Below are 13,944 nucleotides of genomic sequence, written 5' to 3'. Positions count from 1 at the left end.
TGAAACAGAGTCTTTGCAGATATTTGTATAGTTTGGCCTTTTTGTTAAATGTGTATTTATAGCTCCTTCCTATTTTGTATTTTTCCTATATTCATGTCTATTACCCCCCCCTTTTCTTTTGTTCATGTGTTGCACTTATTTTATGACTCTTATAAAAACAGTTTTAAAAAGATCATCATTATAAAGCTTCCATAGCGGTAAAATAAATGAATTCACCTGCTACATTATTTAATTTGAAAGTGATGACAGTCAAAGTTCTGTTATGTTTAAATCCATTTGTGCTCACTTGAAAATGAGGACATGAATCGTTGCATTCTAATAATAAAATTTGCAATGTGAACAGTGCAATAATAAAACAGGAGAAACATGAATAAAATATAAGCTAAAAATTGTTTTTAGAAATCATGCTAAACATAATTAAGTTTCAGTAGGACATGAGGCAAAACCAAAAATATTCTTGCTATTTCCTGATTGATTCCTCCTGTTTTTTGTTCTCAGCTCCAGGTTCAGAGGAACAGAAGTCCATTTGCAGGGCAGAAATCAAACAAAGAGAGTGATCATGACTAAAGCTTCCTGGTATTACTGCGTCGATGAGACAGATAAAGATGTGCTATTATTATTCTCGGATATTCTCTGATATTCTAAATTTTTTTTGCAATTCTTTTCAGGCCAAAACGAAAATTTAGACTAGTACACCAGGTTTGGTGTATATATATTTCCATTCTAAAGTCTCTGTATGACCAGAGTGTGTTCCCTTTCTTGTACACCATCAGTGAATTTGAGCCTGATCATTATTGTCATTGTTTTAATGGGTTGTCCAGTAGTAATGACTAAATTTATTGTCAATGATAGTGTGTACTTCATGTAACCATCCTGTCACACACCATGAACATGGTATGGCAGGTTAATGCTAACTTGTAATTTCCAGTGTATATCAATAAAAACCGTGTTTAATTCTATTGTGTGTTATGCTGTTTTGATAAATGCTTGTATTTGTAATACTACTTTTACTGGAGTAACGGATCTGAGTTCTTCCACCACCTTGAAGAGGTTAAACCCTTGGGGACCAGGGGGCAATAAACTTAATTCTAAAGTCAACCTGTCAGTTTTAGCAGTTTCAGTTGTCTGTAGTTGCCCACTGGACTGGGTGTTGATGGGAATTTTAAAGAAACTCTTAAAAATGTTAAAAATGTTCAATAAAAGTGTTCTTTTTACTCCTCAGTTAAGCCTCCATTGTCAGGATTTTGGTGAGAAGAGTAATATTTTATAGAAAAAGTAACACTCTTTGCCTGATGTCACTTGTCTGATCAATCCACAGATCTCAAACAGCAACATATTTTTGGATCCTCTGACATAAGCGTCTTTGTTTTCCTCTATTTGACATCTTTCCTTGACATCACGACACTTTCCTTTGAGGTCAGAGGTTTGAGCAAAGCGGCTAGAAAAGTAAGCCGGATTTGTTTGCTTAATCCTTATTTATTATGTATATTTTTAGTGTTCTTAAATGGCTGGCTATTTTTTATTCATGTTTCTGTCATCATTTAAAAAAAATTTCCTCCAGCGTTTTCGTGTCTCATACGGTGAACAGCTGATCACCGTTTGACGCGTGTAAAAAACGTCATCGTGGTGGCCCGCGCTGTAGCTTTCATCATCAACGGCGACAATCAAGGCATACATTCTTGCTGTATTAACCCATAGATCCGACCGTATTTATGGCATTATAAAAGTTACCACTCTATACACACATATCGAGTATCGTGCGAGCCTGTTAGCTAATGGAAATTTAGCAACCTTCATTTTCCGCTGTACTACGATAACCAGGTCCTTCGGTCTCACGTCAAAAACTCGCGAAGAGGTCAAAACAAAACCGGCAAGTAAAAGACACAGCGTGTGGAGACACTAGTAAGGTAGCTCCATGTTCCACGAAAAGTGTGTTTTTTTTTAATTAATTTTTTTTTTCCCTTTACAGTTGACGGTCTTGTGTGTGGTAGTTGTCTGTTTCAACACGTGTATTACAAAATGCTGGAATTAGATAAATGTTATGCTGGTCATTGCATCACACACGTGTGTCATGTGGTTTTCAGGTAACAGCCACCCTATACCATATACATATACCATATTAATGTTTTTTTTAATTTTATTTCATTTATCTTTTTTCAAATATGAGCTTTAACTTGAGACTCTAACCTAAACCGAAATCGTCAAGCAGTACTTAAAGTCTGTGTTCTTCACTGTTAACCCCAGTCGGATTTTCAGGAACACGGCTGTTGGGGTGACAGGAGCACCTGCTTTGATGTTTGTAATTTACAGGAATGCTATTTTGGGTTAATGCCGATTTGAAAAGTGGCTTTTGTGATGTCCAAAATGTATTAGGTGTAATTTAAGTGCACGCATACGTATCTGCCCAAACGAGACGACGCTTTATTGCCAAAAACTGTGCATCCTCTGTCCTTCATTCAGTAGCATTCATATTTGGCTTGGCTTTGTCCTAAAGTTACATCATTTTACTGTTAGACAGTTTTACAGTGCAAGATGTCAAGTTTGGATAAAACTTCAAGAACCATCATAAGAACCTTGATTGAATAATGATAGACATCGTTCTCATCCTTTTTGTGTGCTGCATAGAAAGAACGTAAGAAACCTGGGTAGCAAGTGAGATGGGCTCAGGGTGCGGTGAGCAGGGCTGGGAAGACGTTTCTTCCGCTGTGTGTCTGGCCTGTCAGTTTGGGCACTAGGGCACAAGTTGCAAGATATGAGAACACTCCTTCATATGAGTTTGACCGGATGAGAACATGGTAGCCGTGTGCTCGCCCTCTGTTGGCAGCATTTGAGTTTACACTTTCTGTCACCCAAAAACTTTCACTAATTCCCCTATTATGGGCACCTGCACATAATTGGGTGGCACAGGCTCTTGTGCCCATGAGTCAGGTCAACAGACAGCAAAGTGAGATCCACATGTCATATTAGTCTGTGTTTGTTGTTTACTCTCAGTTAATAGGCCAAAAATGAATGCTATTAATTGAAGTCAGATGGAAACATTTGAAAAGCCTTATCATTAAAATCAGGGGACTTACAGCTACTCTACACATAGGAGGGGAGCTATGCAAGGCCGGCGCTACCATTGGGGTCATGTCTTCAGAATGTTTCCCTGGGACTTTGGTGGTGTTCAAACCCATAAATACATAAGTAAAAGAGTCAATATTTTTTCACAAGAATTGTAGTCTGGAGAGGTGGTTTAAGCAACATATGGGAAAATGCCTTTCAAGAAAATGTAATTGAGCAGTTAACTATACTGATTTACAGTGGCGGGGTGTACTGGGTCGAAATCCTGGCTACAGCCCTGGAACTACTGTATGTATATGTAAACATGCTCTCTTATTGTTTAATTGGAAGTGGTGTTGGTTTTGGTTGGGGAGTTCCGGCTTCCTCTTTCCCCTTTTAAGATTAGAAAATTGTAAATTATGGGTCTTCAGCAGGAGTTCTATGACCATCCAGTGTTTTTTGGTGTTAGTTTAACAGAGAATATTGAAGGCAAAGAATAGGCCTTTTTTAGTTTTTGGAGGAATTTGTCATACACCAAGGGAACAGTAGAGGCCTGAATGCTTGACCCCTACAGTCATGGGGTGTGGTTGCTCAGTTATGCTGTGGCAGTTATTATCCTGACCTGGTTTGGTTCCATCTTTCTCCTTAGGGGAAAGAATCATAGCAAATCCATACAAAATAATTTGGAGTTCTCACATTTATTAATTGATGAAACATTGCTATCCTTTTCTTACTTGCTTTCACATGTTTGAACTTTACACTTTTCACATACTCTGTTACTTTGTGAACTTGTAGTCTGTGAGAACGTATTGCTCATGTTCTTTCTTTGTCCTACAGTGTGTCCGATGGCTGGTCGGCTCCTCAAAGTCTCCTCTCTGGCTACAGCAGTGTTTGCCTCCTCTGGGTTTTATCTGTACAACAGACAGCTGGACCTCAATGACCTGAGTATTATCCGCTTCGGACGAGCCGCAGCCACTGTAAGTTATTTCACACCTCTCCCCCGAAAGTTTTAATTTGAGGATTGTGGATTTGATACAGCACCACAGTTGAGATGTTTTATGTTTTTGTCTTGATGCTGTTATGTTTTGTTTGACGTCAGTTTTAGTGCCCAAGGGCCTGTATCATGAAGCAAGATTAGTGGGTTAGCCAGCTATCTTTGCCTTTAAGTCAGGTTTTCAGGTATTATGAAACAGGCCCAGTTTTAACCGGGGTAGATCACAATGGTAATCTACGCTGCATAGCTAATCTGGTTGGGAGTAGGTTTACTTCAGAGGATGAGATCAACAGCCTGACCATCAGATCAGAAAATGGAGTCCTCACTCCTACAGGATCCTGGCAGAGACAAAAGTTTCCAATAAAGGAGAATGTTTTTTTTATTTATTTATTTTTTTAAATGGGTCAGAAGAATCACTTACCACTTCCTTGCTTACAGTGGCATGGAAAAGTATGCGGTTCCCTGGTCAAAATTTCTGTCAGTAGGTAAGTGAGTAAAAGATGACCTGATTTTCAAAAGGCATAAAGTTAAAAATGACAATTTCATTATTATCTTAAGCAAGATTAATTTTTTATTTCCATCTTTTACAGTTTCAAAATAACAAAAAAGTAAAAGGGCTTGAAACAAAAGTTTGGGCATCATGCATGGTCAGTACTTAGTAAGAGCCCCTTTAGCAAGCATTCCTCCTTGGAAAAGGCTTTTAGTTCTGTGAGCTTCTTGGGCTGTCTTGCATGCGCTGCTCTTTTTAGGTATATCCACAGATTTTCGATGATGTTTAGGTTGGGGGACTGTGAGGGCCATGGCAAAACCTTCAATTTGCACCTCTTGATATAGTCCATTATGGATTTTGAGGTGTGTAAGCTCATTATCCTGTTGTAGAAGCCATCCTCTTTTCGTTTTCAGGTTTTTTACAGATGGTGTGATGTTTGCTCCCAGAATTTGCTGGCATTTAATTGAATCCATTCTTCCCCCTACCAGTGAAATCATCCTCGTGCTACTGGCTGCAACACAAGGCCAAAGCTTGATCAATCCACCCCCATGCTTATCAGTTGAAGAGGTGTTTTTTTTCATGAAAGTCTGCTCCCTTTTTTCTCCAAACATACCATTGCTCATTGCGGCCAAAAATTTATATTTTAATTTCATCAGTCCACAGGACTTGTTTCCAAAATGCATCAGGCTTGTTTAGATGTTCCTTTGCAAAAACACATGATGCTGAATTTTGTGATGGGGACTCAGGAAAGGTTTTCTTCTGATGACTCTTCCATGAAGGTCATGTTTGTTGCTGCACAGTAGAACAGTGCACCAGCTCTCCAGAGTCTGCCAAATTTTCCTGAAGGTCTTTTGCAGTCAAATGGGGATTTTGATTTGCCTTTCTAGCAATCCTATGAGCAGTTCACTCTGAAAGTTTTCTTGGTATTCCAGACCTCAGGAAGACCTTCAGTGTTCCTGTTAACTGCCATTTCTTGATTACATTACGAACTGTGGAAAGAGCTACCTGAGAACACTGTGCTATCTTCTTATATCCCTCTCCAGCGTTGTGGGCATCAATTATTATAATTTTCAGAGTGCCAGGCAGGTGCTTAGAGAAGCCCATGGCTGCTGATTTTTGGGACAAGGTTTGGGGAGACAGAATATTTATAAAGATTTGAAATTTGCATCTCTTGGCCTTTCCTAATGATGATTGTGAACAGGCCATAGCCCTGACAAGCTAATTAAGGTCTGAGACCCTGATAAAGTTATCTAAGAGCTCAAATCACACACTGATGTGTCCAATCTGGGTTTAAAATAGAGCTTTTAACAGAGAGATAGTTTACCACACTAACAGACCAATGAATGGCGACTAAAGTTGCATATTAACTGCACACTGTTATTTGTTGTTGTTGTTGTTTTTATAAATACAGGATTTCAGAAAGATAGACTTTACCAAGTATTAACTTTGTATCTTCAGACCTTTTTTGTGCCGAATATCTGTACTTTGTTTCTAGATTTGCAGCAGAAACAGCCTCTTTACATGTAACTGTTTTTATCACTGTGTATCTTTTAATTCAAATAGTTTGTTAATGAAAACAAAAAAATAAATGTCACCATGGAAAATTATTAACCTATTTATTTTTCATACTCATGACCAGCTACTGAATATGATGAAAATGCCAGCCATATTTAAAAGGCCTATAATGATTCTGAAACTTATTTACACTTAATATCTGGACATTTTTCTGTTTCTGTTAACTGTTTCTATACCTTCTCACTATTCTGCCTTTGTGATAATATCGCATATGTTTAACCTTGCTATATTTTGCTTTTTTTTGTCACAGTAATCTATTTAGTGATGTTACGCTTGAAGCAGAGAACACAACATAGTATTGACCCTTTGAAGAAGTATAGCGGCTAGATGTTTCAGTTCTTCGCTTCAACCATGCCAAAAATCCTGTCACCACCCAAAACGAGGCCTCGTACATCACACTTGTATCAGAGAGAGGTGTTGGGCTGGTTTTGAATATGGGATGTGTTTGTCAATCTGCCTCAGTATTTAAAAACAGAGTTGTAGAGTCTGTTTTAAAAGTGATCAGTTTTTATAATACAAGCTTTATTGAACAAAATAACCACAATGAAAGCAGTAAGACCAGATGTATTCTGTTTCATCGTGGTCTCAGATGCAGGCTGAATCCAAATGTCCAGACTTCACCGAACTAGCAGACTCACAGACTTAACAGGTGGGACCCTGGGAAGTCTGTGAGTGCTGGATTTGTTATAATCTGTTGGTGGTGTGAGGATCCTCGGATGAGGGTTTAATGTTGATATAATATTGTGTTTGGCAGCTTGTGTATATGTAAAATTTTAATGCATATTCTGAAGAAATCTGTTTTGGAAACTATGTAATGCAGCAGACCTGCAGATATCATGCATAAGTTGACAATATCAATATTGTTAGGAACCATACATAATTTTGTGGAAATTATAGGAATAGAGTGGACAACCCGCTCTACCTCCTGAGCCACAGCCGCCCCAAACAGAATAAACAGAATACAATTCAGCAAAGTCAGGAGGCAGCTTTTATAGGGGAAAATTGGATTCAGCCTTACTCTATCCATACAAATGCGTTACCAAGGAGTTTGCCAGCAGATGTTGCGTTTTTGATCAAATGGTTTGAAACTGTTTTTTCAACACATTTTCGCTTCACAGTGGCTCAGTGCTTCAGAAAGCTTTGTTTTCCACTATCACATGCAGAGTACCAGCATCATGATACCATTTATTCAGGATCCCCAATGTTATACCCATTGAAGCAGGTAACCAAGGAGAGCCAGACCAAGTTGAACTTGCTTCAAGGTAGAGGCCCGAGTGCTATAGATATCATTCGGAAATAAACCTGATATTTTTTAATGTTGTTGCCTTTTGATCAAATTATACATTATATTATACACCACTGGATTCAGCTGCAGCTTAGACTTGAAACGTGCTTCAGATAGGTGACTGGACATCTCAGTGAAAAACATGCTGTTACTGCTGTCAAAGTAATAATGCTTTTGCTTATTTGTTTAGTTTAGCCAATACTTTATCCTGTCACTTCCAGAAGTCATCCCATTCATTTCAACTTTACAGCCAGTTTCTGTATCGTTGCATAGTGAGGCTTCAAAATTAAATGTATTTGCTTTTGCTCATTTTATGATTTTGCCGTACTACCACCTACATACTGACTCCCCAGTTCTTTACATGTTGCGGTTCTGTTTGTCTGCAGACGGCGGTCATCAGCTACGACTATCTGACTGCTTTCAAACATGTGAAATACGGCACAGAGGAATACTGGGCACTCAAGTCTAAGGTAAATGAGCACTTATGGTGCACTTGCACTGAATCAAGCCATGAGCAACAGCAACCATTTATGGTGTGCTTTCCACTGCACACCAAGGTGAAAGGAGTTGTTTGCCTTCATGATTGATCACTGTGGATGCTCCTTCTTGTTCCATTCCTCCCTGTTTATAAAACAGCACAGAATGTATCCATATCTTGTTGTGTCAACCCATTTTTATTGAACACACTCTATTAACTTAGTGACAAACACATTTCTTATAGCTACTTTACAGTGAAAGCACCCACTAGTTGGCTGGTGGAAATTTTTTTTATGTGAAGAAGCAGCAGCCGGAATTGTTTGGTTTGCCTGGCAATAAATTTACACAGCTCAAACACAGGTCCGATTATGGCTGGAGAGTGTTCAGCAAACAGAAAAATAAGGCTCATATCTGAAAGCATGAAACTAAGCTCCAAACCACAGAAATTCACTTCAAAGCTGTGAGTGAATTGTTTTTAGTTTCTTGTCACCAGCACAACTACTTGAACCAGTTGAACCAGTCAGTTTAGTGCACACCACTGCGCAGCTTAAGCCTCCAAACTTGTGTTCTCTGAATTTTTTTAGTACCCTAAACTGCTTTTGTGTTGTCATGCTGGCTTTAAAATCCAATCTCCAACCAATAGATTGTTTTTGGCACTTCACAACAAACACTTAAACCTGCAGTAACTCATTTTTTTTTTCCACATAGGGGCTGTTGAATCAAGCTGTAAACATGACATATCATCCCCTTTCAAGCCGATATGGCAAATTAGTTAGGATACAGTTGCTTCTTTAGACATCCAACAGACAAAGAGAAACTTTATCATTAATTTTGAGATGTATGTCTGTCTGCTGCTTGGTGCTGAGAGCTTTTTCACTGACAACAGCTGCCTACTGCTGGAAACCAAGTTGATAAGACCACTGAGAGGGAACCCAAAACAAAAAAGTTTCAGGCCAGAAAATCAAAACAATGCGTTAAAAAAATGCTAAAAACCTTGTGGAGTTGGTGATTGTTCTCTGTGTATTCATCAATACTGACAACACCTTTCATATTTTTATTTTAACCTGTGGACTGGGGATGAATTACATGAAGGATGAATCCAATACATCAAGGTGAAAGTGACAAAATATTATCCTCTGTTATCCAGACATAGTTTGTATTATGTAATACATGCAGACATTCAATGGCCTTAATGCATTTAGCTTATTTATTGATTAATTGTCTAGTTAATCATGCCACTCCTGTTCTACCATGACAAGTCAAAGGGAGGAATAGGCAATCAAATAAACCCTAATTTGTTGTTGAATTTGAAATTAACCTCAAGTTACCTCAATACATATTTCAACATCAGATTGCATTATTATTCAGTAAAATCCACTAAACAGGATCATATTTGTAGGATAAATCCCATTCCTAAGATAAAGGTTATAACAGTAAATATCAGTTAATATACACAGAGTGATTTTTGCTGATGGTTGTTAAAAGGGCAAAGCTCAGTCAGGTTCACTCAGGGGACTGCTTCTACAAAGGTCAGAGACCAGCTGCTCTGGCAAAAAGTGCTTTGTTGCAGCTGCAGTGAACCTTGAAGAGCATGGTTCAGCATGGCTGGCCTTGTGTATGTGACATGCACGCACACACACACACACACACAGACACTCTGTACAACCCCTTGAGCGCTGCTGGTCAAACCTGGCTGATTAGAATCAATGCATGGTGCTGATTTAATACAGAGACAAGGCTCTCCACCTAATTATTATTAAGTCATAGAGGTGAGGCGACAGTACAGTGACTCCACACTTGTTTAGCATCTTTATGCTACTGATTTTTCCTGCAGTGTATTTTTTCTGTGTAAAGATAGGAAAAGAAGGAGAGACAATAGATCACTGACAGTGAGAACAAACACTGACTGGAAACTGATTCCAGTTCTTTACATATGATGGATACTGTGATGAGGAGTTACATATTATACTAACCATTATATGTATTACCAAGGCCTGAGTAATAATCACCAACTGTTTCAAGTATGTTAAAGTTTTTGCTCTGTAACAGCTGAGCCAGTGTTGGGCAGTAACACATCACTCAGTAATCAGTAAGTAATGACTTGTGTATGGGAATAGAATTTGAATTTCAGTAATGATCAGCGTGTTTGATGCCTTAGTAGGAGTTAGTTGGAGGGTTGAGTTCAGTTATTGATTCATTAATACTTCTTACCCACAATTATATAAAAAATAATAGAATATTAGATTGCTATTACTATTGTCCTGTTACTATTGTGATTGCTATTACTCTACTAGCCTACGTCAAAATCATGTTAACTGTATGATTTATGTTTTCATGCCTTTGATCATCATTTGTGATGTGAAACCATGAAATTTCCACTCATTCAAAGAAATGAAAAGTGTGTATCCTGGATATTTTAGAAATAAAATCTTAACATTCTGTGAAACTTCTCTCCTGACTGGCTGCTGCCAATGCCATCAACTGAAATGGTGACCAAATGGACTCATCAGCTAATGCTAATAACAGAGGAGACGGCAGGGCCAAAATGGAGGTCACTCTGAAAACTATACTCACTGAGATAAAACGTTTTCAAAAAGGAAATTAACAACAACTGGGAGAAGTCAAAGGAGAGATCATCTAAGCTAAACTGAGACTCAATAAGGCTGAGGAGCGAATTTTCGAACACAGAGGAGAGGATACAATCAATGGAAGAAGTCATGAAGGAGCTAATAAAACTCCAGACTCACCTGGAAGAAAAGCAATCAGACCAAGAGGGAAGATTGAGACAGAACAATATCGTGATATAGTCCACAGTCAAGGGGTCTGAGAACGAATCTCCATCAATGATAAATTTTATTGAAGAGCTGTTGAAACATAACATCCCTGGCACCTGACATGGATCTCCAGATTGAAAGGGTACACCATGTGTGATTTTTACAAATCAGGCCACAGAAGAGCCAAGGTCAATATGAAGATATTTCAGAGACTAAAGATAAAAAAGGTTGATATGTGATGATCAAATGAAGGGTTGATGGTAACACTCTTTAACATGTATGCTCCCCCTGGAATTGATTGGTCCTTATATAAAAGATTGTTTAATATGATGTTTATTGAATCTCAGGGAGTGCTTATATGTGGAGGAGATATGAACCTAAGCTTGCCAAAGATGGATTCATCCAACCCTAACCTAGGACACAGTAAACCGAGAATAAACAAAGTAAATTCTGTCATAGAAATTGGTATTATTGATGTTTGGAGGGATCTTTACCCAACTAGCCGACACTACACCCACTTTTCTGTGCCAGATTCGACTTACTCTAGGATTGATTATTTTTTTACATTTAAGAGAGACAGTTTCAGATTGCAATCATGTGACAGTGATATGTCAGATCAATCACTGATAGAGATGATAATTAAAATTAGCAACAATCCATAATCTACACTATGGAAATTGAATTCAAACATACTGAAAAATCCCCAGGCGAAAGGAGAAATGAAAAAGGAAATTGAAACCTTGTTTGAAAAGAATAACAATGGAGAACTGTCCACATCTATGGTGTAGGATGCATATGAAGCGGTATTGAAGAGGAAATTCATTTCAAACAAGAGAAGCTCAATCATTTTTACAGCCAATTTAAAGAACTACCAAAAGATTATAAGAACAGAGCAGAACCAGATAAGGCAGTAGTAATTGATTAAAAAAATTGCAAAACGAGATAGAAGAAATATATCCATAAGAAATTAAAAAGAAACTGATATTTATGATACAGGGTTATTATGAGGCAGGAAGTAAAGATATGAAATTATTGGCATATAAATTAAGGAATCAGCAGGCAGATAATACTATAAATAAAATATGTCCTCAAACCAATAAAATACAGCATCAATTAGAAGAAATCCAACATAGTTTTTAAGAGTACCATAAAGAACTATACTCTCAACCAAGTATAGATAATGAAAATTAAATATATCATTTAAGTTTTTGAATCTACCTATAGTCACACAGGAACACAATAAGGGCCTGCTTACAGAGATCACAGAAAAAGAAGTGAAGTTGGCAATATCTAGACTCAAACCACAAATAAGTCCAGGCTTTGGCAGTTTTAAGGCCAAATTGTATAAAATGTTTAGTGAACAGATAACTCTGAGACTACATCAGACATGTAATTGCTCCTTCATAAAGGGAGAGACCCCCCCCCCATCATGGAGGGAAGCCATAATCTCTATATTACCAAAAGAGGGCAAAGACAAATTAGACTTTAAACAATACCGACTCTTTTCAATGTTAAATGTGGATTATAGAATTTACACATCAATATTAGCTAGAAGAATAGAAAAAAAATCTTACCATATCTTGTGATTGTATAAGAAGGACATTACACATTATGTGGCATATTCATCAAGATATGTTTATGGGATTGGATGCAGAAAAGGCATTTGGCTCAGTCAAATGGACCTTCCTGTATGCGGTGTTGGATAACTTTGGCTTCCACAAAACCCTTATTGAAGCCTTCCATATACAATAATTCGACAGCAAGAGTTAAAATCAATGGCAGCCTCTCAAAATATTTTACATAAGAGCATTCATGTAGCAGGGCTGCCTATGCTTCACCAAAACACCTCCTGGATAGGTATGCTTTAAGATGTGTGAGAAAAAGTCAATAAAGTACCTGGATATTTCAGATATTTCAAGGTGGAGTCACCTACCATTCGTTAGCTTCTCAAAAAAATAGTTTCAACAAAAATCTGACAAAAAGATTAGATCCTTCAAGAAGGTGAGATTTATTTCAGCTCTCTGTGACTAGATTATATTATACTAAATTAGTTTGAGCTAGGTGGACCTTATAAACTGGAGACTGAGTGTGCAGTGTATTCACGTTCACATTTTTTTCTGTTTCAGCCTTATACTAAAATTGTTTGTTCATTTTTTCCCTTATTAATCTGCACTAAATACCCCATAATGACAAAAGGAGAACAGAATTTTAGAAATTTTAGCCAATTTATTGAAAAGGAAAAACTGAAATATCACATTGACAAAAGTATTCAGACACCTTACTCAGTACTTTGTTGAAGACCCTTTGGCAGCTATTACAGCCTCGAGTCTTCTTGGGTATGATGTGACAAGCTTTGCACACCTGAATTTGGGGATTTTCTGCCATTGTTCTCTGGAGATCCTCTCAAACTCTGTCCGGTTGGGTGGGGACCATCGGTGGACAGCCATTTTCAGGTCTCTCGAGAGATGTTCGATTGGGTTCAAGTCAGGGCTCTGGCTGGGCAACTCAAGGACATTCACAGAGTTCTCCCTAAGCCACTCCTGCTTTGTCTTGGCTGTCTGCTTAGGGTCATTGTCCTCTTGAAAGATGAACCTTTGGCCCAGTCTGAGGTACTCAGCACTCTGGACCAGATTTTCATTAAGGATATCTCTGTACTTTACGACGTTCAGCTTTCCCTCAACCCTGAGCAGTCCCCCAGTCCCTGCTACTGAAAAACACCCCACAACTTGATGCTGCCACCACCATGCTTGATCGTTTGGATGGTATTGTGCAGGTGATGAGCGGCACCTGGTTTCCTCGAGACATGACTGTTAGAATTGAGGCCAAACAGTGCAGTCTTAGTTTTATCAGAACAGAAGTTCTTGTTTCTCACAATCTGAGAGTCCTTTAGGTGCTGTTTTGCAAACTCCAAGCGGGCTTTCATGTGTTTTTCACTGAGGAAAGATTTCTGTCTGGCCACTCTTCTATAAAGCCCAGATCGGTGGAGTGTTGCAGTGTTTGTTGTCGGTGAAGTTTGTCCCATCTCCACACAGGGTCTGTAGAGCTCAGCCAGAGTGACAATCGCGTTCTTGGTTTATCTCTCTTACCAAAGCCCATCTACCCAGATTTCTCAGTTTGGCCAGGCGGCCAGCTCTAGGAAGAGTCCTGTTTGTTTCAGACTTCTTACATTGAAGAATTATGGAGGCCATTGTGGTTTGGGGAACCTTCAATGGTGCAGAATTATTTTTTTGAAGCCTTCCCCAGATCTATGCTTCAACATAATCCTGTCTCTGAGCTCTGCAGGCAGTTCCTTCGACCTCATTGCTTG

General features: G+C 38.4%; 2 protein-coding genes across 9 annotated transcripts in view; both read left to right on the top strand.

Moving 5' to 3' along the window:
* Positions 1 to 959, top strand: part of LOC120795751 (SRA stem-loop interacting RNA binding protein) — a 3,522-nt gene extending 2,563 nt beyond the window's left edge. Inside the window, exon 5 of the mRNA XM_040137887.1 lies at positions 499 to 959. Within this exon, the coding sequence (XP_039993821.1) occupies positions 499 to 567 (69 nt within the window). The 3' untranslated portion in view covers positions 568 to 959. The remainder of the gene's footprint in view (positions 1 to 498) is intronic.
* A 677-nt stretch (positions 960 to 1,636) lies between these two features.
* The window catches only part of adck1 (aarF domain containing kinase 1), a 114,551-nt gene continuing 102,243 nt past the window's right edge, over positions 1,637 to 13,944 (top strand). The window contains exons 1-3 of one of the 8 annotated variants that reach the window (XM_040137879.1): positions 1,637 to 1,902; positions 3,880 to 4,019; positions 7,773 to 7,856. In XM_040137879.1, the coding sequence (XP_039993813.1) occupies position 1,902; positions 3,880 to 4,019; positions 7,773 to 7,856 (225 nt within the window). In that variant the 5' untranslated portion in view covers positions 1,637 to 1,901. Of the gene's footprint in view, positions 1,930 to 2,260; positions 2,296 to 2,921; positions 2,945 to 3,028; positions 3,187 to 3,879; positions 4,020 to 7,772; positions 7,857 to 13,944 lie in introns of those variants that run through there. The other 7 variants (XM_040137880.1, XM_040137883.1, XM_040137882.1 and 4 more) reach the window with 7 other exon arrangements.

The sequence above is a fragment of the Xiphias gladius genome, chromosome 10 (assembly GCF_016859285.1).
Source record: "Xiphias gladius isolate SHS-SW01 ecotype Sanya breed wild chromosome 10, ASM1685928v1, whole genome shotgun sequence".
NCBI classification, from domain to species: Eukaryota; Metazoa; Chordata; class Actinopteri; order Istiophoriformes; family Xiphiidae; genus Xiphias; species Xiphias gladius.
The sequence above is the reverse complement of the archived record's forward strand: the minus strand, read 5'-3'. Positions and strand labels throughout refer to the sequence as shown.